General features: G+C 32.9%; 4 protein-coding genes and 1 non-coding gene across 10 annotated transcripts; 2 read left to right on the top strand and 3 right to left on the bottom strand.

Moving 5' to 3' along the window:
• Positions 1 to 213: 213 nt before the first annotated feature.
• LOC8278460 (pentatricopeptide repeat-containing protein At3g04130, mitochondrial) lies at positions 214 to 3,248 on the bottom strand. The gene is made up of 3 exons (XM_015716622.3): positions 3,068 to 3,248; positions 1,209 to 2,825; positions 214 to 956 (listed from the first exon to the last, which is right to left on the bottom strand). Exon 2 carries the CDS (start codon positions 2,801 to 2,803, stop codon positions 1,235 to 1,237), a length of 1,569 nt encoding a protein of 522 aa, XP_015572108.1. The 5' UTR covers positions 2,804 to 2,825; positions 3,068 to 3,248; the 3' UTR covers positions 214 to 956; positions 1,209 to 1,234.
• A 776-nt stretch (positions 3,249 to 4,024) lies between these two features.
• TRNAV-AAC lies at positions 4,025 to 4,098 on the bottom strand. The gene has a single exon. It is a non-coding gene; the product is annotated as a tRNA-Val (tRNA).
• A 1,054-nt stretch (positions 4,099 to 5,152) lies between these two features.
• On the top strand, positions 5,153 to 6,253 carry LOC8285485. Its single transcript, XM_025156614.2, has 3 exons — positions 5,153 to 5,321; positions 5,688 to 5,776; positions 5,887 to 6,253. Exons 1-3 carry the CDS (start codon positions 5,292 to 5,294, stop codon positions 6,047 to 6,049), a joined length of 282 nt encoding a protein of 93 aa, XP_025012382.1. The 5' UTR covers positions 5,153 to 5,291; the 3' UTR covers positions 6,050 to 6,253.
• Positions 6,254 to 6,516: 263 nt separating this feature from the next.
• LOC8278462 (putative ABC transporter C family member 15) lies at positions 6,517 to 13,052 on the bottom strand. Of its 2 annotated transcripts, XM_048377018.1 has the most exons (11): positions 12,673 to 13,052; positions 11,592 to 12,554; positions 10,075 to 11,504; positions 9,875 to 9,961; positions 9,188 to 9,790; positions 8,938 to 9,102; positions 8,368 to 8,662; positions 7,580 to 8,100; positions 7,444 to 7,507; positions 7,111 to 7,350; positions 6,517 to 6,999 (listed from the first exon to the last, which is right to left on the bottom strand). In XM_048377018.1, the coding sequence occupies exons 2-11, from the start codon at positions 12,463 to 12,465 to the stop codon at positions 6,884 to 6,886; spliced, it is 4,395 nt and encodes a 1,464-aa protein (XP_048232975.1). In that variant the 5' UTR covers positions 12,466 to 12,554; positions 12,673 to 13,052; the 3' UTR covers positions 6,517 to 6,883. The 2 variants fall into 2 exon arrangements, with proteins under 2 accessions (XP_048232975.1, XP_002515003.3); XM_002514957.4 differs by lacking the exon at positions 12,673 to 13,052 and having other exon boundaries at positions 11,592 to 12,648.
• A 5,823-nt stretch (positions 13,053 to 18,875) lies between these two features.
• On the top strand, positions 18,876 to 22,282 carry LOC8270142 (meiotic recombination protein SPO11-2). 5 transcript variants are annotated; one of them, XM_048377424.1, is made up of 12 exons: positions 18,876 to 19,425; positions 19,723 to 19,887; positions 19,961 to 20,044; positions 20,136 to 20,265; positions 20,352 to 20,489; positions 20,666 to 20,754; positions 20,865 to 20,993; positions 21,068 to 21,171; positions 21,280 to 21,342; positions 21,430 to 21,506; positions 21,599 to 21,726; positions 21,842 to 22,282. In XM_048377424.1, exons 2-12 carry the CDS (start codon positions 19,807 to 19,809, stop codon positions 21,974 to 21,976), a joined length of 1,158 nt encoding a protein of 385 aa, XP_048233381.1. In that variant the 5' UTR covers positions 18,876 to 19,425; positions 19,723 to 19,806; the 3' UTR covers positions 21,977 to 22,282. The 5 variants fall into 5 exon arrangements, with proteins under 5 accessions (XP_048233381.1, XP_048233380.1, XP_048233379.1 ...); XM_048377423.1 differs by having other exon boundaries at positions 18,876 to 19,438; XM_048377422.1 differs by having other exon boundaries at positions 18,876 to 19,469.
• Positions 22,283 to 22,675: the final 393 nt, after the last annotated feature.

Here is a 22,675-nt window from a genome sequence, read left to right as displayed (position 1 = left end):
CTTACCATCTTCTTATCATGTAGTTGTCTACTCCCAAATCTTAAGTTGCTGCTATTTGTATGCCATGTTTAAACTTGCAGTGTAGTTATGCACATTGGTTTCAAAAATACCACTGTAGTCCTTCAGAACTTGCAAATTGACTACACATGAACCTTCAAGAAAAATAGAGCACAAATGCAGATAGACAGCACATTCACATCATATTCCAGAGCCTTTTGCATCAAATTTAGTAAAATTAAATATTGAATCATTGTCATTAAGGACAAGCAAGAAAAATTGAAACTGAAGAAATTTCAATATTCTATGCGGCATAAGCGTAAATACAGTGTGAGGATGTCTGTAGAGTTAGATTAGCATCAGCAGACATCAACAGGCGGGCATTTGTACAATGCCTCAGCGGCTGAGAAGCAACTAATGGTACCCAAAACTGTCAAATAGTACGGTGTTTACATTCGCTTAAACGACTGAGAACCCAGAGAATTTCAAATAAAGTAGTACAATCTATTGTTGCTGAAAGATTTCATCTACGCAATCAAGACAGGAAAAAACTTACCTCTTCAATGCTTTCTAGCATTATCAACAAACTGAACAAAGGTACATCCATCAATGACGAATTATATGTATCTGCATCAATAATATAGTTTTCATCCTGCTGTAGAAGATACTATCTGAACAGAAATGTCCATGAAGCATGTGTCTGGTTTCATAATCTGTTCTCCTTCCAGTCTATGCAGGTTGGTAATCAAGTAGGTGATCTGGCAAAAGCTCGACCAGGATCCAGTGCATCATTTAGAATTCTGGAACAGTTTATTCACAAAAAACTCATATGTAGGCCTTTTTGCCTTCAAAGCATCAGTATATCCTCTCAATCTCGCGACCTTGTCACAGCCTCAAGTGCTTTGAGAAGTTTAAAGCCAGTTTCCCAATTGCTTGATTGGCAGTGATTTTAAATGTATCTGCAAGAGAGAAAATAAGAGAAAAAAGAAATCAAACATTTCTAACCAACGAATTTTTTGAGGTAAAAAAACATCAATAGGATCCTATTATTATCCCTGAAATTGCTTATTTTATAAAAAATGAAGAACATATTACATGAATCTCTTGAAATTACATAAAGTAAATGAAATTCTAGATAGTACAAGTTCAAACACATATATTGCTTGCCTGTAACAATTAAAAAAGAAATTTAAAAGAAAAAAATAAAATACCTGGGCATCATAGCATCCTCTTGTGCTCATATTTTTTGCATGACAATTTCAATTTTCTGAGCAGCATCATACATATGCTTTAATTTAACCTCATCCAGAAGTAAACGACACGTCTGATATTTGGGTGTCATATCTTTACCAATCATTTCCTCAAACAGGCAGTAAGCCCACTCACATTTGTTTGCTCTACAAAGTCCATGAACTAGAAGTGTGTACGCTGAGAAATCAAGACTGAGGTGATGCTTTTTAACCATATCATCCAACAATTGACTCAACAAACTATCTATACTTCCAGCTTTAAAACATGACTTGAGCAATGGATAGTAAGTCTGAACATCAGGCTTGCAAATTATCGAAGCTTCTATCTCCTTAAGGAGATTCAAAGCCTTCCGCTCTTGCGAATGATGACATAACATAGCAATCATGGAATTATAGGTAGAGGTATTTGGGGGAACACCAGTATTTGGCATCTCTACCTCAAAAACCTGAATAGCCTCCTCTGGTCTGCCAGCCTTTCCAAGTGTGTGTATCAAAGAATTGTAAAAGAGTGTATCAGGTTTACATCCAACGGATTTCATCCTCTGGGCTATTTGTAAAGCTTCTTCATACTCCTCTGACTTTGCTAGTGCACTCATAACAGAAGTGTAAGTAACAACATTTGGTATGAGTCCTTGAGCTTCCATTTCATCAAGGAGCTCATAGACCTTACTAAAGTTGGATCGATGACAATAGAATTGGACGATGGTGGAATAGCTTATGACACAAGGAGTACAACCATGCCCTTTCATTTCCTGGATTGTCCAATATGCTTCTTCAACACGATTGACTTTGCACCAGCCATGAATAAAAATGTTAAATGTGTTAGCATTTGGAGAAATGTGTGATTTGAGATCCAAAAAGATCTCACGGGCTAGCTCAACCTTGCGTTCTTTGCAAAGGGTGTCAAGCAACAAGTTCATAGACTCTGTGTTCTTCTCCAACCCAAAAGTTCCTAACTTATCAAATACCCTCAGAACATTTTCCCATTGCCTAGCTCCAGCAAACCTTCTCATTGCCTTACCCACTGTCTTAAGTGTAACATGCTGACCTTTCTCCATCTCCTCTAACAGAAACTCCATCTGATCCATCTGTTTCATTTTCCCCATTATGTCAACCATTGTGTCATAAGCTTCCGGAGAATGCTTATACCCTGCACGTGACTCTGCCCATCTAAACACACCCAATGCAGATTTCCAATCATCCTTGAACCGAAACAACAACTTGTCAACAAGTTCATGAGACAGATGAATACTATTACACACTTCATCATGCACAAGTGATTGAACTATCTCATCATGACTACTCCCAACTCGAATTTTCGCTACAATAACATCTATATCAGATTGCCTTTTTGAGTCTAGAAACTGTTCTTGATGATCAAACTTATGATTAACAAAATGGGAAGTTTCTAACTTTTCTACTGGGGAAGAAGAAGCAAATGAAGAGGAAAGATTTAGAGAATAATAATGCAATGAAGCACGGAAAAATGCACAATAGAATGATGGATCCAGAAATACACTAGTAGCTCTACGACAATTTCTAAAAAGTGATACCATGAAGAGTGTGCAAATAACAAACCTGCATACCAAGTGAATTAGAGCAATGTTAGTAGTGTTTTCAGTTGGGTTTTTCTCAAGTTAATTACTCTAATTTCAACTTCTAACTACTGGCATCATTTCCAATCTTAGATACAAGTGAAATTCAAAATAAAAAACAAAAAAAAAAAAAAATACTTAGAGCAGTAAAAGCCATGAAATCTTAGTAAGATTAAACTAAAAACAACAATAAGGAATAGTAGAATAAGGGATTTGAAATAGTACCTGATAAATTTGAGAGCTTTACCAGACTGGGTGTTAGTGGAACGGAGGTTTCGGAAGCTAAAACCTGGGTTTGATGAATAAAAATTAACAGAGAAGCCAGCAAGAAAAGAACACTAAACCCCGTTCAAAGAATAAGATATTAGAAATTAGGATTTAAGTTAGGGCCTTAGGTTTGGATTTGGGCTTAATAACTTGTTTGGGATATCTAATATAGTAAAAGAGATTTGGATTTAAGTGTAATAGTCTGAATTTTGAAGCCCAAAATGTAAGGATATGAAATTGTTCTCATGATTTCATAAGATTTTACTATGTTTAATCAATCAATAAATAAGAAATACCAAAGAATTAATTAATTAAAAGAGCTGGGCAAGAGTTGAGAAAATTTAAAGTAAAATTTTCCTAATAAAAGATTTGATATCAAATACTTTTACTAATTTTTATCAAAAATTGACTGAGCTAAATTGATAAATATTTTAATTAGAGAAAAATTAAGTATTTTATTTTAATTTATTCTAATTTTTATTCCTGGTGGTATATAAATTTTCTATTATATTATATTTTAATATTTACTTTTTTATATTAAATGAACAATAATTTAAATAAATAAAAATAAGCGATATCGGTTTTCATATAAAATAATTATCATATATATATACATATATATATATATATATATATATATATATATTTGAAATTGTAACACATTAATCAATAAATATGATACTAATAATCTAATTATTCATATGCCAATGTATACTAGAAACAATATTATAAGCCTGAAATGAAATCACAGAAAAATATTTAAGTAATTCAGAATAGGATGTTGAAGTAGATAAACGACATACTAATCTTATGGCTTCACCAAAATAAATATTGGAAAAGACGATTAAAAAGAAAAGAAAAAAAAAAGTAAAACCATTTTGCAAAGTGGTCGCCAAACAGTTAAATTGGTTTATTTGGCGTCGCCCGGACTCGAACCGGAGACCTTCAGTGTGTTAGACTGACGTGATAACCAACTACACCACGACACCTTTTTGATATCAGCAAAACAAAATACAAATATATTGCTTCTGCCACTTCACATGAATAAATGCTAATGTATAAATTTTATATTTATTTGATCTGTTAGCATAAATTTTATACTAATCTTATAAGATAATGATTGTATTAATTATAAATAATATTTAAGTACTTATAGATTATAAGTTTTAATAAAAAATTACTATATTAATTATATTTTTTCGTGTATATAAATATAATTAATGATTTTTTTTCCATAATATAGTCAATTATATCTTTTTTCGAATTATTATTAGATACCTCTAATTTAGTATTGATTAAGATTTATATATATATATATATAAACTAAATAAAAAATTCAATTAAAATTGTATTAGTTAAAAATATTTATAATATATGGAATTGGTGCAAGCCATATTATCAAAAGCTGCTAATATTTTTTAATATTTAGAAAAGGTTAATAAATCCGATGGGTAGATATGAATCCATTTTCATATATATTTTTTATGCACTTTTCTAAGATTAGAATTAAATTTTTATTAATAAAAATTAATATATTATATATATTTATATTTAAGTTCAAATTTTTCTCCGCACCTCATTTACTAATATAAATAAATAAACTCACATAAAATAATATATATTTTTAATTTTAAATAATAATTATATTTTATTTTTTTATTTATTTTATATCATATTCTATTTTTTATCACTAGTTTTAATAAGTAATGGTTAAAATATTTTAATTAATATAAAAATAATCACAATATAATTAATTTTTTATTTTTAGTCTAAAATTGTAATTTTAACTAAAATATTTAATAAAAGATATTTCGAAGATATAATTATGAAATTAATAATATTAAAAAAAAAGTTTATATTTTTTTAATTCGGGAAGTAAGTTATTTTTTTGAATGGAGAGGGAGAAATGTTGACTGTTCGGAAACAGGAACAGCTCATAAACAGAATGGAAACACTGACTGCACGAGAGGTCGGTGGCAGCTGTTCATTGCTGACTTGTTTTCTTTTTGATTCTTTCCCTTCTATTTTAAGAGTTTGTATCCAAATAAAATTTCTCCAAAATCAGCCCCCACTAATTATACTTTGACAGGTATTCTTTCCCACTCGACCCTTCTTTTCCTTTGTTCGTAAAAGAGTTTTCTTGGAGAAGGGTTCTTTTTCCTTACTTTGCTTGCTTCCTAACATGGCTGCTTCAAGATGGATCAGGCCTGAGGTATGTTTCCTTCTTTGCTTCTTCAGATTTTCTTTCAGTTTTATCTTCTTGATTTACAAACGGATTGGGAAAAAAAAATAAAAGAATCAAAGAGACAGTCTTGATTGTATCAGACTATCAGTCGATTGTTTTTTAACCAAGATTTAATGGGATGTCTTCCTTCTATCGTATTAATTAGTTACAATAATTTTTTGCCAGTTTTCCTTTCTGCAATTCTGATATGGGCATATGCTTATAACTATGCATTATTTTTATGATGTAGTATGGTATCATCTTTGTTCTGTTCTCAAGAAAATTGAGTTGAATTCTGTTATGTTCTAATCTTAAATCGATTCCTTTTTTGTTTTTTGTTTGCATTTGGGATAGGTATTTCCTCTGTTTGCATCTGTTGGTGTTGCTGTTGGCATTTGTGGGATGCAACTTGTCAGGAATATCTGCACTAATCCTGAAGTTAGGTATATTATCAGTTCTTTGATGTACAAATTTGAGAATTAGTATAATGAGCTAGTTGTTGTAAAGATCAGGGAACAGTAGACTGAGTTTATTATATGGAATTGTCATATAGGGTGACCAAAGAGAACAGAGCTGCTGGAGTGCTCGACAACTTTGCAGAAGGTGAGAGATATAAAGAACATGGCTTAAGGAAGTTTGTCCGCAATAGGTCTCCTCAGATCATGCCATCGCTCAATGGCTTCTTCTCGGAGCCTGATCTTCCAAGTTCTAACTAGAATAAGTCCCACTTTATAACTACTCAATTCAGGCTTTCAAACTTTAAAGTTTTTCATTTGGAGAAATAGGACATAATTTTTTTTGTTTATCCATTTAATGGGCATGAAGCAATACTGCAATTGCAAGTTATTGGAGTTTTTGATACATGGATCAAACAGTATTCGTTTTATTGAATAATAAAGTTCAAACTCTATTTCTCTCTCTCTCTCTCTCTCTCTCTCTCTCTCTCTCTGTGTCTCTGTCTTTTTATTATATGGGTCAAGTGACTTCCCTGTGATCCTCAGACAAAAAGCATACAAGAATTGCATAGAATGACAATAGTATTGGATCAATCAGCAATGTGAATGAGCTCTATATTTAAGTTAACTTGCCACTGTTATTTGAGAGTATTTATCAATCTGGCTCCCATGAATGATAATGAAATGCTCAAAATTTCTGAAACTCTGATACAATCATGAAACATTGATTCCATCACATTAATTACTAGCTGACCTGCAATTTCTTTTTTGTATTATAATTTGACTAGTTTAAATATCGTTTCTTAGAGTACTTTCATCAATTACATACTGGAAAAGCTATAACTCATGGTTAGCAATTTTATGTTGATAAGCCAAGCACAGAGGCTCCTCATTTCATCTAGTCTATGTTATTTCCCGGTTCCCTAATTGTACTGTACATGGTTAGGATGTACACTTGTGCTGATTAGTCTTGTATTCTGCCTTTTTCTGCCAATACGATCAGATTGCACACCGATTAATATTACAACCTGATTATCAACCACATTTGGTGGGGATAGACTGAAGTTGGTGCTTGTTCTTCTACTTTTAAAGAAATTATCTATGTGAGGTTCTCTTGGATGATCTTCTCAAGAATTCTGCGACCAATTTAGAAAATGACGAAGAACTGTCTTTGAGCAACTGTCCAGGGCAGTCATACTCTATCACCTTGCCTACATCAGTCAAAATTTGATGATGTTAGCACATACCTGAAAGCCTATGAATGTGATTTGAAGTTATTGTGAAACAGGAAATTTCATTTTCTATAAGATGTTTCGCCTTACCTTCATCAAGAACCAAAACCAAGTCATTATCAATAACAGTGGGTATTCGATGTGCGACAGTGATGACAGTGCATCTACTTGTTTCTTCTCTGATAGCCCCCTGAATGATATTGTCTGTTGCTGTATCAATAGAAGCTGTGGCCTCATCTAATACCAAAATTCTTCTCTTCTTCAGAAGTACTCTAGCCAGACAAACAAGCTGCCTCTGCCCCACACTCCAGTTTTCTCCGTCTTCAGCAACTGTTTCATTCCCAAGAATATTAATTACCCAAAGAATCAAAACATGCTACCGAAAACATACAACTTCAGAACTGTTGAGTAATAAATATGTACCTGGTGCTTCAAGGAGCCGTGAATCCTGCCTTACTATATCAGCGAGACGACACTTTTTGAGAACCTAAAAAACATACCTGTTCAGTAATTATGACGTCAAATTCTGCTTTGAATGGAACAGAGTTTTGAATCTTACCTCCCAGATTTCATGGTCTGAGTGTTCTTGCAAAGGGTCCAGATTAGTCCTCACAGTACCTTGAAACAATGTGGGGTCTTGAGGAATTATACCTAGCCCGGACCTCAAATCTCGCAAACCTATCTTGGAAATGTCCTGTCCATCAATAAGAATCTGTCCTTCTGAGGGCTCAATCACCCGAAAAAGTGCTTGAATCAAAGTAGACTTTCCACTTCCTGTTCTCCCCACAACACCAATTTTCTTCCCTCCTGGGAAAATGCAAGTAATTGATTTGAGAACCATTGGGAGAGAAGGACTATATTGGACACAAAGGTTTACTAGTTCAATTCTTCCATCTACTGGCCATTTAGGATTTGGCCTACTGTCTTCAATCACCAAGGGAGCTTCACTGGGTATGTTAGTAAATTGAAGAATTCTTTCAACTGATATCATTTTGTTCTCTACATTGCATAGGTTCCATATAACCCAAGCCTGAAGAACATTCAGGTTCAGACCATAAGTAGCTGCCAGCCCAGCCAAACCTGATATCCAGTTCAGCAGAGCTATTAGAATAGCATTGATAAGGGGTATAAAATTCTAAAATAAAAGCAAGAGTTTTGAGTTTTGACTATGAGAAAAGAGATATATAACCATAATTTACTATACACGATATTCTGAGAAGCAGCTTCTATCAAATCTCTACATATTACACTATAAGCAACATTCATGTTTGTTTGCCTACTATCACACATTTCCTCCAAGCTGTGGAGTGTACAATGATAAATATATGAGAGGCTGGAAGAACTTACTGGGATCAATAGCTGACCTTGGAAGGTTCACCAAGATTATCAGAACTAGGAAGAAGACAAGGTTGAAGAGAAAGTTGATTCGAAGGCATAGCCATTCCATTGTTCCTGTATTGTGGAAAACTATGCGAGAATAATCATCAATCAAGCTCAGATTTCTCATCAAGAAGCGATCTTGCTGATTGAAACAATGAATAGTTGCTGCTCCCGCTATGGATTCTGAAAAATGATGCAAGATAGGAGCCTTTCTGATTCCAACCATCCTGGCTAATTCTCTAGCAGTAGTAATGTAATAGGCCTGCAGAAAATTTTAAGAATCAATACTCAAATGAGTTAAATGGAACAAGAAGTGTCATGATTGAGCTATGAAGATTAATGGTGAAGAATTTTCCTTCTACTCTAATATTTGGCTTAAACAAACGCATCCCATGATAATCTCCCTTAGGATTTAAATGCATTTGGCAACATATGCAGTGCAAAGCTGCCCTATATTTCTGCTTTGTGCCAGTATGGCTTAATTTAGTAAAAATAAATTAAAAGAAAGGGGAAGTGTAAAATTGTGAAGGATCTTGCCTGATACCACAATGAGATTCCAAGGATCACAAGAAAGAGAATGAAGATCTGCCAAGCCACCTGAGACATTAGGATGATAATGCTCAATAGCTGAATCAGTGCAAATGCCAATCCTGCTAATCTGTATGGAATGTCTGTGTCTACCGTGCTTTGATCCATAGATGACTGCAAGACAAAGGAGAAGAATATTTCTCTGGGATACATGCATACAACAAAAAATTTTAACTCATGAGTAGATGAAAATACTTACCCTGTTCAGAATTCTACTAGAAGGTGTTGAATCAAAGAATGATATAGGTGCTCGAAAAATTGATTTTATCATTCCAAGGAAGAGTCGCTGAGCAGTCTCAACAGCAATAGATGCCAGCAAAACTGCTCTTCCTAATATAAAGATGGAACTTCCACCAGATAATAGAACGAATATCCCAATCAATTGCTCTCTGCTGATTTTGTGTCTGTCCTCTGATGCCCAAGCAATCCAATAATTACTGCCCATCTGTAGCCCTTGGAAGAAGACTTGACATAAAAGGATAACTGGAACAAGGGCTCCTTTATAAGCTGAAGTAACAAAAGTTGAGTAAACACTCCATTTCACTCTACCAGTTTCAGTTTCTTCTTCTTGAGTACCCTCTGATAATCTACTGTTACTGATTGGCTCTTCCAACTCTTCTTCTGTGACTTCATTTTGATTTAACTGACAGGCTACACTGGTTAAGGCATTATCTTCTGGGGGCGGATTCACTTGGTTTAGAGACTTTTTATGGGCAGCCATTTGTCTAACAAGTTCGCTAGTGGGATCTGCAATTAGATCTTCATATTTTCCTGACTGGACAATTATACCATCTTTCATCACCTACAAAGATGCATTCATGAAAGGCTTCAGTAGAAAATATTCCTATGATAAATGGCTAAGAGACAGAACTTTAGAGTAAGGTACCAGGACAAGGTCTGCAGCATCTACAAATTCCAGTTGATGGGTAGCATATATGACAGTCTTCTGAGATAAGAGTTGTGCAAGACATTTCTGCAGATAAAAATTCCAAATTTCAAGGGCACTATAGAATAGAAATGACAATAAGGAAGCAAAATTGCTCGAGTAAAAATGAAAAGCTTAAGTAATGACAAGAAGGTGCTTACCTTGAACAAATGTGTTCCAGTATGTGCATCGACAGCACTGAAAGGATCATCCAGGATATAAACGTCTGAATTACTATAAACAGCCCTTGCAAGTTGAATTCTCTGCTTTTGTCCTCCGCTCAAGTTTATCCCTCTCTCTCCAATGACAGTCAAATCTCCATGAGTCCATATCCTAATATCCTGATTCAATGCACATCCTTCCATAACATCCTCATAAAAGGCCTTATCCATATCCTTGCCAAACAACACATTTTCTTTCACTATTCCTGTCTGAATCCAGGCACTTTGGGGAACATAAGCTTTTTTTCCATACACCTTGATTCCTGCTCCAGAAATTCTGGGGATCTCACCAAGTATACTGCAGAGGAGGCTTGATTTTCCAGAGCCAACTGATCCACAAACTGCAACTTTGTAACCCTTCATTATTTTCAGTTTTTCTGTTATTTTAATAATTGGTTTCCTTATGTCCCGATCACTTCGTTCCCAGGCATATTCTCCTGTCTCAATTTCAATTGCGATGTCAGATGCTTGTGAATTATGATAAGATATCTGCTTTCTTTGACCCTCGTCTTTTATGAATTCTTGGATGCGATAAACTGAAACCTTAGTTTGAGCAATCATGGAAATGAGCTCAGGCAGGTTATAGATGGGTTCTTGCAGAATTCGGAAAGTGGCTAATGCTGATAGGACTGTGCCTGTTGTTAATGGTATTTTTAACAAAATGCAGACTCCAAATGTAATGACAGAGACTAGAGTAGGTGAAGCCCAAAAGAGAAAGGCAATTGCTGAGCTTGTATAAAGGTAACTTCTCAGCTTATTTCTCTCAATTTCTCTAAGTTGAAGAAGCTTAGTCAAAAACTCGGATTCCCATGAATACAGTTTCAAGACTCTCATGCTCTTGAGAGTTTCTGAAGTTGCTTTGATTCTAGAGTCCTTAGCTTCCATGATATCTGAGTGAAGCTCTTCTTGTTTATTTGCCAATGGTGTGTTGCTCACCATAATGAAAATTGTGGAAGAGAGGGCCGCAATCGATGGGGCAGCACCCAGATTCTTATACAGAATAACAAGGGCCAAAAATACCTGAAGTGGTAGCAACCATACTCTATGAATGTTCCAACAGAAATCTCCAATTCTCTCCACATCTACATTGATCATATTTATGATTGTACCATTGCTTGGACCAGAAAATTTAACTGATAGAGATTTCTTGTAGATCATTACCATAAGAGCTGACCTTACTCGGATGCCAATACGCTGAGCACCAAAGTACCATTGCCGTTCTGTTAGTGACTCAATTGTCTTTGACATAAAGAAGATAAATGCAAGAATCAGCCCATAGAGGTAGCCTGAATCTTCATGTTCCTCAGATAAGAAGTTTACAAAGCTTGTGATCAAAAGAGGACCCATATAGGAGGCTATTGTATTAACTCCTGCAAAAAATGAGCAAAAGCTTGGAAACACAATAAAGGAATGCCAAAACAGATCTTAAAAAGAGTGAAATAAGAACAAAGTACTACCTGCAAAAACTCCATTTATGGCCAGTGATTTCCATACAGCATAAGCTATGGCCTTAGGCAAGTTAGAGCTTTCATTTTTTCTTTTTCCAAGTGATTCTTCGAGCAACGAGGAAGAACACTTTGCTGTTTCTGATTGAGGAACTAAAGGTATGTTGGATAATTCTAGTTTTTGGATTCTTCCCCTTCTAAACAGTGGATTTAGCCATTGAAAGGTGATCTGGCTCCAAATTCCAGCAGTAGTAAAACTACTTGAATCTTTTAACACTCTCTTTCGTTCTTCTTGAAGCAAAGGTTGTTTGAGACCAGTTCCTATCCTAGTACTGCAACTGAATCTTAGAGCAAGGCAACAAAGCAGTATTGAAAATGGAAAGGAAATGAATTCCACAATGTTGGGTTTAGGCAAAGGATTAGGGAGCTGAATAGAACTGAAGTGGGTGATGAAGTAAATGGAGACAGAAGCTGAATACATAATGCAGGAAAATACCCACCAAAGAATGAGGACTAGGGGCCACTTGTTGCCTTCTCTAACATTTCTTTGTTGGGAATAGAATACAACTACAGTAGCTAAAATCCAAGTAATAGATTTACAGTTGATATCTCTACGATCCAAATACTCACGAAACCCGAAACCAAGATTGAAAATTAAAAGTATCACATTGCAAAGAACAGTAATTCTAGTAAACAGTTTAGATCCTTCTACTGCTTTATTTTCCTTGTCTAAATCGCTACCACCTCTCCTTCCTTTCAAGATATCCATCAAAAGCCATGCTAATAACAAAACCCAAAAAGCTACATTGGCAATATTTACGTAAACACCAGTTCTAACTCCAAATAAAAAATCCCAGTTCATCTTAGTTCTCACCCAATCAACCATTGAAGCCAAAAAAAAAAAAAAAAAGGCAGAATTTAAACCCAGAAAAAAAAGAAGAAGAAGAAGAATAAGTCACTGTAATGCGCAAACACCTGCAAAAACAGCACAGGGAATAAACAGTCAATTAAAAAAGAACATTTTAAACTTAAGAATGATTAAAAAAAGATGTAAAATTTAATGCAATTGGAATAGCACAGGAGAGAAACAAACCTGCAAAAAGAAAAAAAAAAAAGAAGAAGAACAGAGGAAGGGAAACACGTGGGTGTTTTTAAGAGTTGGTGAGATGAGATGTTTACAATGCCGAAGAGGAGACAGTAATTCGAATAATAAATAAATACTGAAAAACAATCAACATCATCGGTGTATCTTTAAAATCTTCTGTTTCCTTATACTTCTGTTACCATCATAATTCAGCTCTATAAGGAAAAATGTTCACAGCAATTAATGCAGATGACAACAAGATTTGGACCAGGATCAAACCGGAACAGGCATATGTTTCTGTAATATTAGTATTAATGACTCTGACTTTCTTGATATTGTCCAACTATGTCGTCATTTTAATGACATTTATAATTTTTTCCAATTCCATGTACTGCCCAAGAAAATTGAAAAGGCCATTCTATCATGTCTGAGGGCTGGTTCTAAGAATCGAATCTATATATTGGAAGACATTATACAGTGAGATAAGGATTATATTTGAGGAATTTGTGCACTATTATAATAAATCTTATGTAATTAGAAACATACTATGTATGTGTGTATTTCTAAACTAATGGACTGGTAACTATATAATATAAATAGTTATTCATGGATACTCGTTATAAATATGAAAATTCAAATTTAAAACATTTTTCTCCCACTTGAATTAATCTTTAAAGGTATTTTCTTTTTAAAAATTAAATTAACTTTGTAGATATAATTTATCAACTACAAACAGTACAGTGTCTAAATATGGCAGTAAGTAAGGATCATGAGTTTCATGTTTTATTTTGATTTTCTTTTTTAATGATTTCTAATTATGCCAAGCTGAATATTCACCCACAAATCATAGGATTCATATATGATTTTAGTCTAAATAGACTGCAAACTATAAAGTGATTTACTCATTCTTCTTCTTCTTTTTTTCCTTAGAAAGCCACTTTAAAGACAGTCAGTTTGACTGCCTAAGTATCAGATTTGAAAGAAAAATGGGTTGTTCATATCAGTATGACTGAACCATAAATTCCACATTGATGGCTTCTGCACTAGTGGGAATTCATTGTACAACACATTGCATGTGTCCCAGTGATAGGAAAAAGTAAAATGTTTGATGCATTTTTATATAGATGATAGTGATTTTATTTTTTTATATATTCTAAGTTAATACGGTTAGTAAATCAAAGCGAAAATAATTTATATTATTTAAAAAATTAACTAGTATAAAAAAAAATTATTAATATAATATTAAAAATTCGCACCACCCAATTTTTTAAATCGCATAAATTATTTTACTTTTATATTTTACCAGTATAAATTGTGAGTAATTTTTTTTATTACGAGAATAATTGTATATTTCTATGTGAAAATATTTCAAATCGTTAAATATGTATGTTTTTAAGTTATTAAAAATGGAAAATTTTGAATTTTAGTATCAATTACTATTAAAATATAAAAAAAAATGCCTATGGAAAAAAGATATCCCTGCAAGTTGGGATAAGCTCGGGGAGGGGAGAAAAATATACAATGCTGATTCATATCAATTGATTTATTCTTTTTTTGAACTGATATGAATGTGCTTTAGGTGGATATGCACAAAGCTTACTATCTTTTGCACGTAATTATGTGATTATTAAAAAAAAAAAGGCCATTTAATCCGTGGATGGGTGCGGCTGTTAAAATTTTAATTATAAAATTAAAAATTTTAAATTTATATAATATATATCGATTTCATCCAATTTAGTTAAATTTTTTGAATTTAAATCTAAAATATCAGCCATATTAAAATTATAAAATAGTAATTTATTATTTATAAGTTAATGTCTGTAATAATGCTAGATTAATTATTACAACAACAACAAAAAAAAAGGGTTTAAATTTGATTTTGGCTCGTGAAAGGAATTGACTTTTTTTTTTCACATGGTTGTCGAAAGTTTGAGCTGTTTTTTTAACTTATTTTGCAATATGTAATTGTAAAATTAGAATCTGTATCTTCGATGAAAACCCTATTCAAAATTGATTATATATATATAAAAAAAAAAAAAAAAAAAAAAAAAAAAAAAAAAAACCTTTTTGCAAGATAATAATAATACTATAATTAATTAAATAAAAAGGGTTTTACTCAATTGGACTAGCTCTGCCTGCCAATGATTCAGAGGAAAAAGAAATGAAAAAATAAAGGGAGAAATCCTAAATAAATAGCACATGTGGTGAGAATCTTTAATGTGATAAGGCCATTATCCAGTACAGGTAGAATATTTTTCTGCTTTAAGCAGAGGGCGCATGCGGCTCTGTCTTTTGCGCTGTGCCCACTAAACCAGTAAGGCCTAAAAGTGGATGAAATTATGGCCGTTGATCTCCCCAACTTGAGTAGGGGGCCCACAGCATGTAACATTTGTACAGTTGTTAATGATTTTGTCAGTTTATTCTATAATAAAAAAATTACACCTAAATATAACTATAAAATATTTTAATATTAAATAATCCACACATATATTAGAACAAATAAATAAAACCACACACGAGGACAAAAGAGTTTCATAAAAATAAACACTTTGGTAGGTGACACTATTATTGTTAATTGTCTGCTAATACATAATTTTGGTGCTTAAAAGTTAGTAATAGGGTAGGGCTAATGAAGGCACATGGAAGGCAGAGAGTGGACTCGTGTAAGACCCAAGTAAAAGTGTGTAGATCTTGTGGGTTAGTTTTGTATGATTAAATATGTGTAAAGGCTTAGGACACATGTGATGTCCTTTTAATCATCGTCTCATCATGTTTCCTTTTTGTCACCCTCAAAGAAATTGACACCTAATCCACGTAAAAGAAAAAAGAAAAAAAAAACCCCAAATGACCCACCAAGTTTTTTTATTTCAAATTTTGTTACTTTGTAATAAATCACAAAGAAAAAGAAAAAGATACAACATATGCTTTTCTTTCCCTTTTGTTTTCTTTCTCTTTTTATGCACCTTTCCATTTGGTTATTATTAATATCTGTCCATGCTCTCTTCTTTTCAAAATGAAAAAAATAAAAATAAAAATTTTATTAAAAAATCTATAGAAATAAAAAAGGAAAATTCATAAATCATGTGAAATTAAATTAGAAAGTAAACTTAATATAAAAATAAATAATTAATAAAAAATAGTTGTCATCCTTCAAAAAGTTCACGGGACATGGATGTCACCCCTTCTTTTCCATATCGTGTATTATCTCTTTTTATAGTTTTGTTTTACAAATTCAATCACTATTTTAACTGATCGATGTCGATCGATGCAGTACAATAATATTATATATTTTAATTTTAAAACTGTATTATATTATTTTATTTTAAAAATTACTTTTATAAAATTTTATAAAATATGATTAATAATATCACATTGATCTTAATATTTTATTTCTTTTTCATTTTTCTAATATTTTTGATTAAGATGTTAATTATATTTTATAAAATAATATTTAAAAATATAGTGAACGTGCTATTTTTAGAATTAGAATAATAGTCTATTAGTTAATATATTAATTTTATTTAAATAAATTACTATAAAAATGCGATAAATATGAAATTATACATCATTAATACAACTACGAATATATATATATATTTTTGGAAGGCGAAAAATAGAATCAAAAGAAATGATCTTATAAAGAAAGAAATGTTGTGAGAATTTAATGTGACAAATACAATTTCTAAATCAATGAGGCCTAATGATAACAAAAGGCAATTTGTTCATGCTAGTATATGGTGAAGTTGAATATCATTTCAAGGGATGTATTAGTAGAATTGGAACCAGTTTTGATCGGTCCAGTTGAATTGAAAGTTATTATACTCAGTTTAAACTAGGTTTTAAACACAAAATATCTTAATCAAACCATAATTTTACTGGATTTAATTAACTAGATTTATTGATTGAACCATCTGGGGGACCAATTTATTATAAAAATTCAGGTAAATTGCCCAGCTGATACCAAATCTTGGGACTATATATCAATTTGATACTAAAATTTTAATTTGAATTAAAATGGTACCAAAAGTACATAAAAGTATATCAATTTAGTTCAAATGTCAAATTTCGGACAACGGATGGTGACGTGGCAAGCTGAGGAGGTATATTCCAGTTGTTTCGATCCCTCAACGTATGTTACGTCAATTAACTTTGTCTCATCAGCTTGTCACGTTCACTATCTATTGTCGGAAATTGGACATTTGGACTACATTGATATATTTTATTGTACTTTTGGTACCATTTTTATTTAAATTAAAGTCTTGGTATTAAATTGATATACAGTCTCAAAATTTGGTACTAGCTAGGTAATTTACCCTAAAAATTCACAAGAAACAAAATTTTAAAGATGTTCTCCGATCGATATAGTGAACTGATAAGTCCAACCGATTGAACGATTTAACCAGATGACTATGGCTAAGGGTTGTCTGGTTCATGGCCTAGTGAATATGAATGAGGAAAAGGAAGAAAGAAGAAAAATAAAATAAAACAGAATATTGGACCGATCCCAGAAAAGAAAATGGCAAATTAATTAATACTTAGGTATAAAAAGAAAGCTATTATCAATGCATGTTTGAGAGTTGAGAATAAGGTTTATCTCACTGAACATCAATTGTCATGGGAACAAAATGAGGAAATAAATGAAGTGAGATGACGACACCTGTAAGAAAGAAAAATTAAACTAGGAATTGAAGACCTAAGAAGACACATCTCTGGATGTTTCATGCAATTAATTCATGAGATGAAAGCCAATATAAATACCATAAAAGGACCATACATATCCATATTATGTCAGAATCGGAGGTGATGTTGACTTTTTTTTTAATTATTTCTAAAATTTCTTAAATTAACATAATATAAAGCAAAAGATAATATTTCTAATACAATAAATTTAAAATATTTATAATAATTATAACTATAGAATTAATACGATGGTCAAATAATAATTATAATTGAAACTAATAAGATATGTTGAACAAAAATTATTCAATAAATATAAATTAAATAAAATTTATATAAAAATTAAAAAATTTTAACTAAATATTATAAAAAAATTAGTCTAACATCTTTAATCCCATAATCATGGTGATTAAATAGTTAAACATAAAAAATAACAAAAAAAATAAAAACTTACTCGAGATCTATAATATTTTCAAGGCGAGAAGATTTCTCACTCTTTAATCTCAAAAGTTTCATTGTTTTAGAAAGAATAATTAAAAGTCTTAACTAAAATATTTATGATGAACCGTAAGAAAAAATTGTAGAAACATAAATGGTGAAAGACGTAGATGGAAGAGATGTAATCGAAATTTAATACTAAACCTAAATTTACAGATATACATATAGAAAGAGTAAGGATAACAATTCAGCAGATTTTGATTTCTATATATCCACTCATGTAGTACTTTTTTTCATTTTACGATATATAAAATCCATATGTATAGATATCATCATCTACACCCAGAAAGCCGTATGCTTTAGAAGAAGCTTGTACAGTTTGGGAAGAGATTTTGATTGATCAAAAAGAAGAATCTACTTCAACCGATATGCCCTTAGGCACGGCCATACATAACATAGAAATCACATTTGGAAAGGGTGGACAATTAGCTAGAGCTGCAAGTGCTGTAGCGAAACTGATTGCAAAAGAGGGGAAATCGGCCACATTAAAATTACCTTCTGAGGAGGTTCGTTTAATATCCAAAAACTGCTCAGCAACAGTCGGACAAGTAGGAAATACTGGGGTGAACCAGAAAAGTCACAACTTTTAATTATCCATATATAAATACTAAATATAAATTCTTAAATAACAAAAGATTTAAGGAAATTTTTGTCCAACTTGGTTATGTCTTTAGGTGATTTTCGGCCCACACGATAAATAACCAATTTACGTGTCTCCGTCTCAAGTTTTAACAGCAAAATGTCATATTAAGTACTTTTTTTTTGAATATTTGTTTCATAAAAAATATTTTTATTAATATTATATGAAATTGGACAATTAAATATAAGTGAGGTTTATATACTTATTTTTTTCATATTATATAAAAAAATACATAAATAAAACTTAAAACAACTTAAATATTTATATATAATTTAGACCTATCACAAACAATAGAAAAGGAACTCGAACTCAAATAGAAATATACATTTATTATCAAATTAAATCCAAGAGTGCATAAATGTATCTTTTATAGTTTAGAAGACTATAAGAAATGAGGAAAATGAGAAATAAAAGCTTGTAGAGGAACAAAAACAAAAATATTAATAGTGTATCAGGATTACCTGAATTAGGGTTATCGATATGGATATTGATATTCATACTCCTTCAATTCAAGTTTGTAGTGGCTCTTATCCACGTCCACGGGCAAGTCGTAACTGGTGAAAAATAAGGAGCAGTGAGCCAACATGAAGGAACCATATATGACATCTATATCTATATCTATGGGAACACTCCGGTTTGAACTTTTCCAAATGATCATTACACATTTCCCTCCCCTAAATCCCTCAGGCCCTTGCCCTAACAACAACCCTAGAATTCCTTCAACCCCTCGCCTTCTCCTATGCGCCGTCACTTCTTCTCACACTCTTCATACTGTTTTGCTTTACAATGCTTCTTCCCCCTCACAAACGCGAATCAGTTCATCTATTGGCCTCGCTAAAGAAAGTATTTTCCATTTTACGGATTTCTCGCTCTAGCAAACCCAGTATCTTATTGTTCTTCTCTCTGTAAAAACTGCTCTTATTAGAGATGGACTTTGTTTCGGGATGGTAGGCTTTCGTGGTATTTTTTTTACACCAAAATTATTGCAGATGTAAATTTTAAACACTTATGCTTCTTGCAGCTAATTTTAAACATTTAATGCTAATTAACTGTTCACTCCTAAACATGATTTTAATGCTGACCGACCTTTATCTACGGATTATTGTACTTCATGCATATTAATATGTACTTTTCAAGAAATAATAAAGTGCTTTCTTTTAAATCGAGTTGGTTTTTTTCCTGAGATGTTTATATAATTTACATTAAATCTAAATTATGCATTGATTCTATGGCTGCATAAATAGCAATTATCACAAATTCAAAAATCACAATCCTTCGCGCGCGCGCGCGCACACAAGTAACGCACCTCATATCTATACGCAATAATAATGGAAGATCTAAGAACATCATCGTTGAAACTGTTCACCGATCAACAACTCTGCTACGCCGATATCCTCACTCCACCCGAGGTTAAAACTTTCCTTCACTCTAAAAATCGCGGTTAATTAACTTATATATAATTGCTTTTAATTTGTTCTTCAGGTTATAGCCAGAATCGAAGTTGCAGTGCTCAATTTCCTCAGGATCTTAACTTCTCCTGATCCTGCTATCTCAGATCTTCCTCTGGTGATCATTTAGAGTTTTTTTAAAATTCAATTGAATTGAAATCAGAAGGTACGAGTGTAACCAGATTGGTTGATTGATTGATTGCAAATAGATAAAGAGAAGGTCGAGTAATAGCAAAGTAAGTGGAGGACTGTTGACCGATGTTTCTTCGGTTTTTCTCTCTCACTCCTTTTGTAGAAGGTCCTTTATGAAAGCTAATGCAGCTAAAGCCTTTGTTAGAGGTTAGCAATTCCTTTTTCTTTTAGCCTTTTTTCACTTTTCTTTTTCCCTTAAATATGTCTATACATTAACTGATCTTTTTTTTTAGTGTGGAAGGTAATGGAAATGTGCTTTCAGATTCTTGTTGAAGGAAAGAAGGTTACACAGAGGGAACTTTTTTATAAGTTGCTTTGTGTTTCACCTGATTATTTCTCATCTCAGTTGCAGGTTAATAATACGATCCAAGGTCTCTCTCTCTGCCTTCCTCCAGTACCTTTTTGTCTTTTTCAAAAAATAGAATGAATGGAGTTTCTGGCGACCGTGGACTATCCAAAGCAAGAACTGACTAACAGAGTTGAATTCTTGCATTTTTAGACTTTTCGTAAAAATAGAATACTTATGATCTCTTATCGTTGGAAACAGATGTTGTAGCCTTGCTGCGGTGCAGCCGACACAGTCTGGGCATCATGGCATCTAGCAGAGGAGTTGTTGCTGGTCGCTTGTTTCTTCAGGCACCTAATTTGTCACTTTGGAAATTCGCTTGTAGCTAATTTCAGCAGATAGATTATGTATTAACTCAATTTGCTTATTCCTCAATCTTTCTGTTTGACATGTATGAAAGGAGCCAAACCAAGAAACAGTGGATTGTACTGAATGTGGATCTTCGGGATATTCCATTTCTGGTGATTTGAATTTGTTAGACAAATTGATTATGAGGACAGATGCTCGATATATCATTGTAGTGGAGAAGGTAATTGCTTGCCGTAGTTTTCTTATGCAAGCTATGGGATGGCTTTCCAGTTTCCAAATTATAATGTTCCCAAGTTCTTGCAGCACGCAATATTCCAGCGGTTGGCAGAGGACCGTGTGTTCAATCAGATTTCATGCATACTTATTACAGCAAAAGGGTATCCTGATATAGCCACAAGGTACCTCATAAACCATTTACAAAGCAACAGTAGTTGAGAAGCTAATTCAGGGCTACAGGTTTAGTTATTCTATTCTTACATCATGTTAAAATTTAATATGTCAAATAGGTTCCTCCTACACAAATTGAGCCGCTCTTTCCCTGAATTGCTAATTTTAGCACTAGTTGACTGGTAAAAATCACCTTCTACTCCTGTGAATTATTATGTAGCAGTAACAGATTGTTAGCACCGGCAAATAATTTCTTTAAAATTTCATAGGAATCCAGCTGGATTAGCTATACTAAGCACCTTCAAGTTTGGAAGCATAGGAATGGGTCTGGAGGCATACAGATATGGTGCTTTGTCGCCACGGTCTTTCTGAATTTTAAGATCATTGTCCCAGCCTATGAATTCACATATATATTAAATGGGTTCTTCCTTTGTTCAGCATGCAATGTAAAGTGGTTGGGAGTGCGAGGGGATGATCTACAGCTAATACCTGAAGAGTCGCTAGTCCCTTTGAAGCCTAAGGACCTGCAGATTGCTAAAAGCTTGATGTGCTCTGAAATTTTGCCGGTATAGTTGGTCTTCATCTCTCACTTCCAATTCATTGTCAAGTTGGCATCTCAGTCAAATTATTTTTCAGTTGTTGAAAAAAGAAATCCTTAATGAGTCAAAATTTAATCAACAGGAAAATCACAGGAAAGAGTTAGCACTAATGGTTCAAAGTAGAAAAAAGGCAGAAATTGAGGCTCTATTCTTCCATGGATATGATTTTCTCGGAAAGTACATAGCAAAGAAAATTGTGCAAGCCAACTACATCTAGTAGCTGCGCAAGTTCAAGAGATAGGAAGTATCATGTAGCAATTAGATGTCATTGAGAAAAGAAGAAAATTCTTCATTGGAAAAATGGAGACATCGAGATGGAAACATATATGATCTTTTTTGTTGAATTAGGCCTTAATGCTCCAACTAATAGGTTTTCATCAATGTAATTAGTTATATTGTTAGACCAGGCAAAGTTCCTACTCCTGAAGAAGACAGTATACTACAGGAGTCCACAGCTTATAATGCATACAAGAATTCTTTTTCAATAGAATACTAGAAGAAAAATAATAATGCAGTTGAGCCATTTACTGATCTACATTCCACGATTAGGTGACCAGTTAAGAGAAAACATTCCAATTGCTGGTCCTGATGCAAGTAAATTTGATTATAAACTGGCTCAGCTGTAAATCCCCGAGCCATACAAGCAGCTGAATGCATGAGCACCTGCGTGTGAGGTCCTTTTCCCCCTCTAATGCTGCCTTTTCACATATAGACATCGATTGATAAAAGCTTTGCTTTTATGAAAAAAAGGAAAAGAACGGGAATTTTTTGAGACCAGAGGAAGACTGCATACGGGTCCATATACCGTAATTTTTCATGCCCTCTATTTTTGTTTATGTTTTTTATTCCTTAATTTTTGTGAAAAAACTGAAACAATGACTATCAAACAAGCAAAGCAAAAACAAGTTGTGAACTT

This window comes from Ricinus communis, chromosome 7, assembly GCF_019578655.1.
Source record: "Ricinus communis isolate WT05 ecotype wild-type chromosome 7, ASM1957865v1, whole genome shotgun sequence".
Taxonomy (NCBI): Eukaryota; Viridiplantae; Streptophyta; class Magnoliopsida; order Malpighiales; family Euphorbiaceae; genus Ricinus; species Ricinus communis.
Note: the sequence above shows the minus strand (reverse complement) of the source record. Positions and strands in the feature narration are given on the sequence as shown.

Bases quoted from the DNA above. Each gene is read 5' to 3' on its own strand.
- LOC8285485 (XM_025156614.2), top strand. From the start codon at position 5,292: ATGGCTGCTTCAAGATGGATCAGGCCTGAG. The intron at 5,322-5,687 runs GTATGTTTCCTT...CATTTGGGATAG, and splicing joins CAAGATGGATCAGGCCTGAG to GTATTTCCTCTGTTTGCATC. The intron at 5,777-5,886 runs GTATATTATCAG...ATTGTCATATAG, and splicing joins TGCACTAATCCTGAAGTTAG to GGTGACCAAAGAGAACAGAG.
- LOC8278460 (XM_015716622.3), bottom strand. From the start codon at position 2,803: ATGGTATCACTTTTTAGAAATTGTCGTAGAGCTACTAGTGTATTTCTG.
- LOC8278462 (XM_048377018.1), bottom strand. From the start codon at position 12,465: ATGGTTGATTGGGTGAGAACTAAGATGAACTGGGATTTTTTATTTGGA. The intron at 9,791-9,874 runs GTACCTTACTCT...GCATCTTTGTAG, and splicing joins ATGCTGCAGACCTTGTCCTG to GTGATGAAAGATGGTATAAT. The intron at 9,103-9,187 runs GTAAGTATTTTC...TTTGTCTTGCAG, and splicing joins CTAGTAGAATTCTGAACAGG to TCATCTATGGATCAAAGCAC.
- LOC8270142 (XM_048377424.1), top strand. From the start codon at position 19,807: ATGGAAGATCTAAGAACATCATCGTTGAAACTGTTCACCGATCAACAA. The intron at 20,490-20,665 runs GTCTCTCTCTCT...CGTTGGAAACAG, and splicing joins GGTTAATAATACGATCCAAG to ATGTTGTAGCCTTGCTGCGG. The intron at 21,507-21,598 runs GTGCTTTGTCGC...TCCTTTGTTCAG, and splicing joins TCTGGAGGCATACAGATATG to CATGCAATGTAAAGTGGTTG.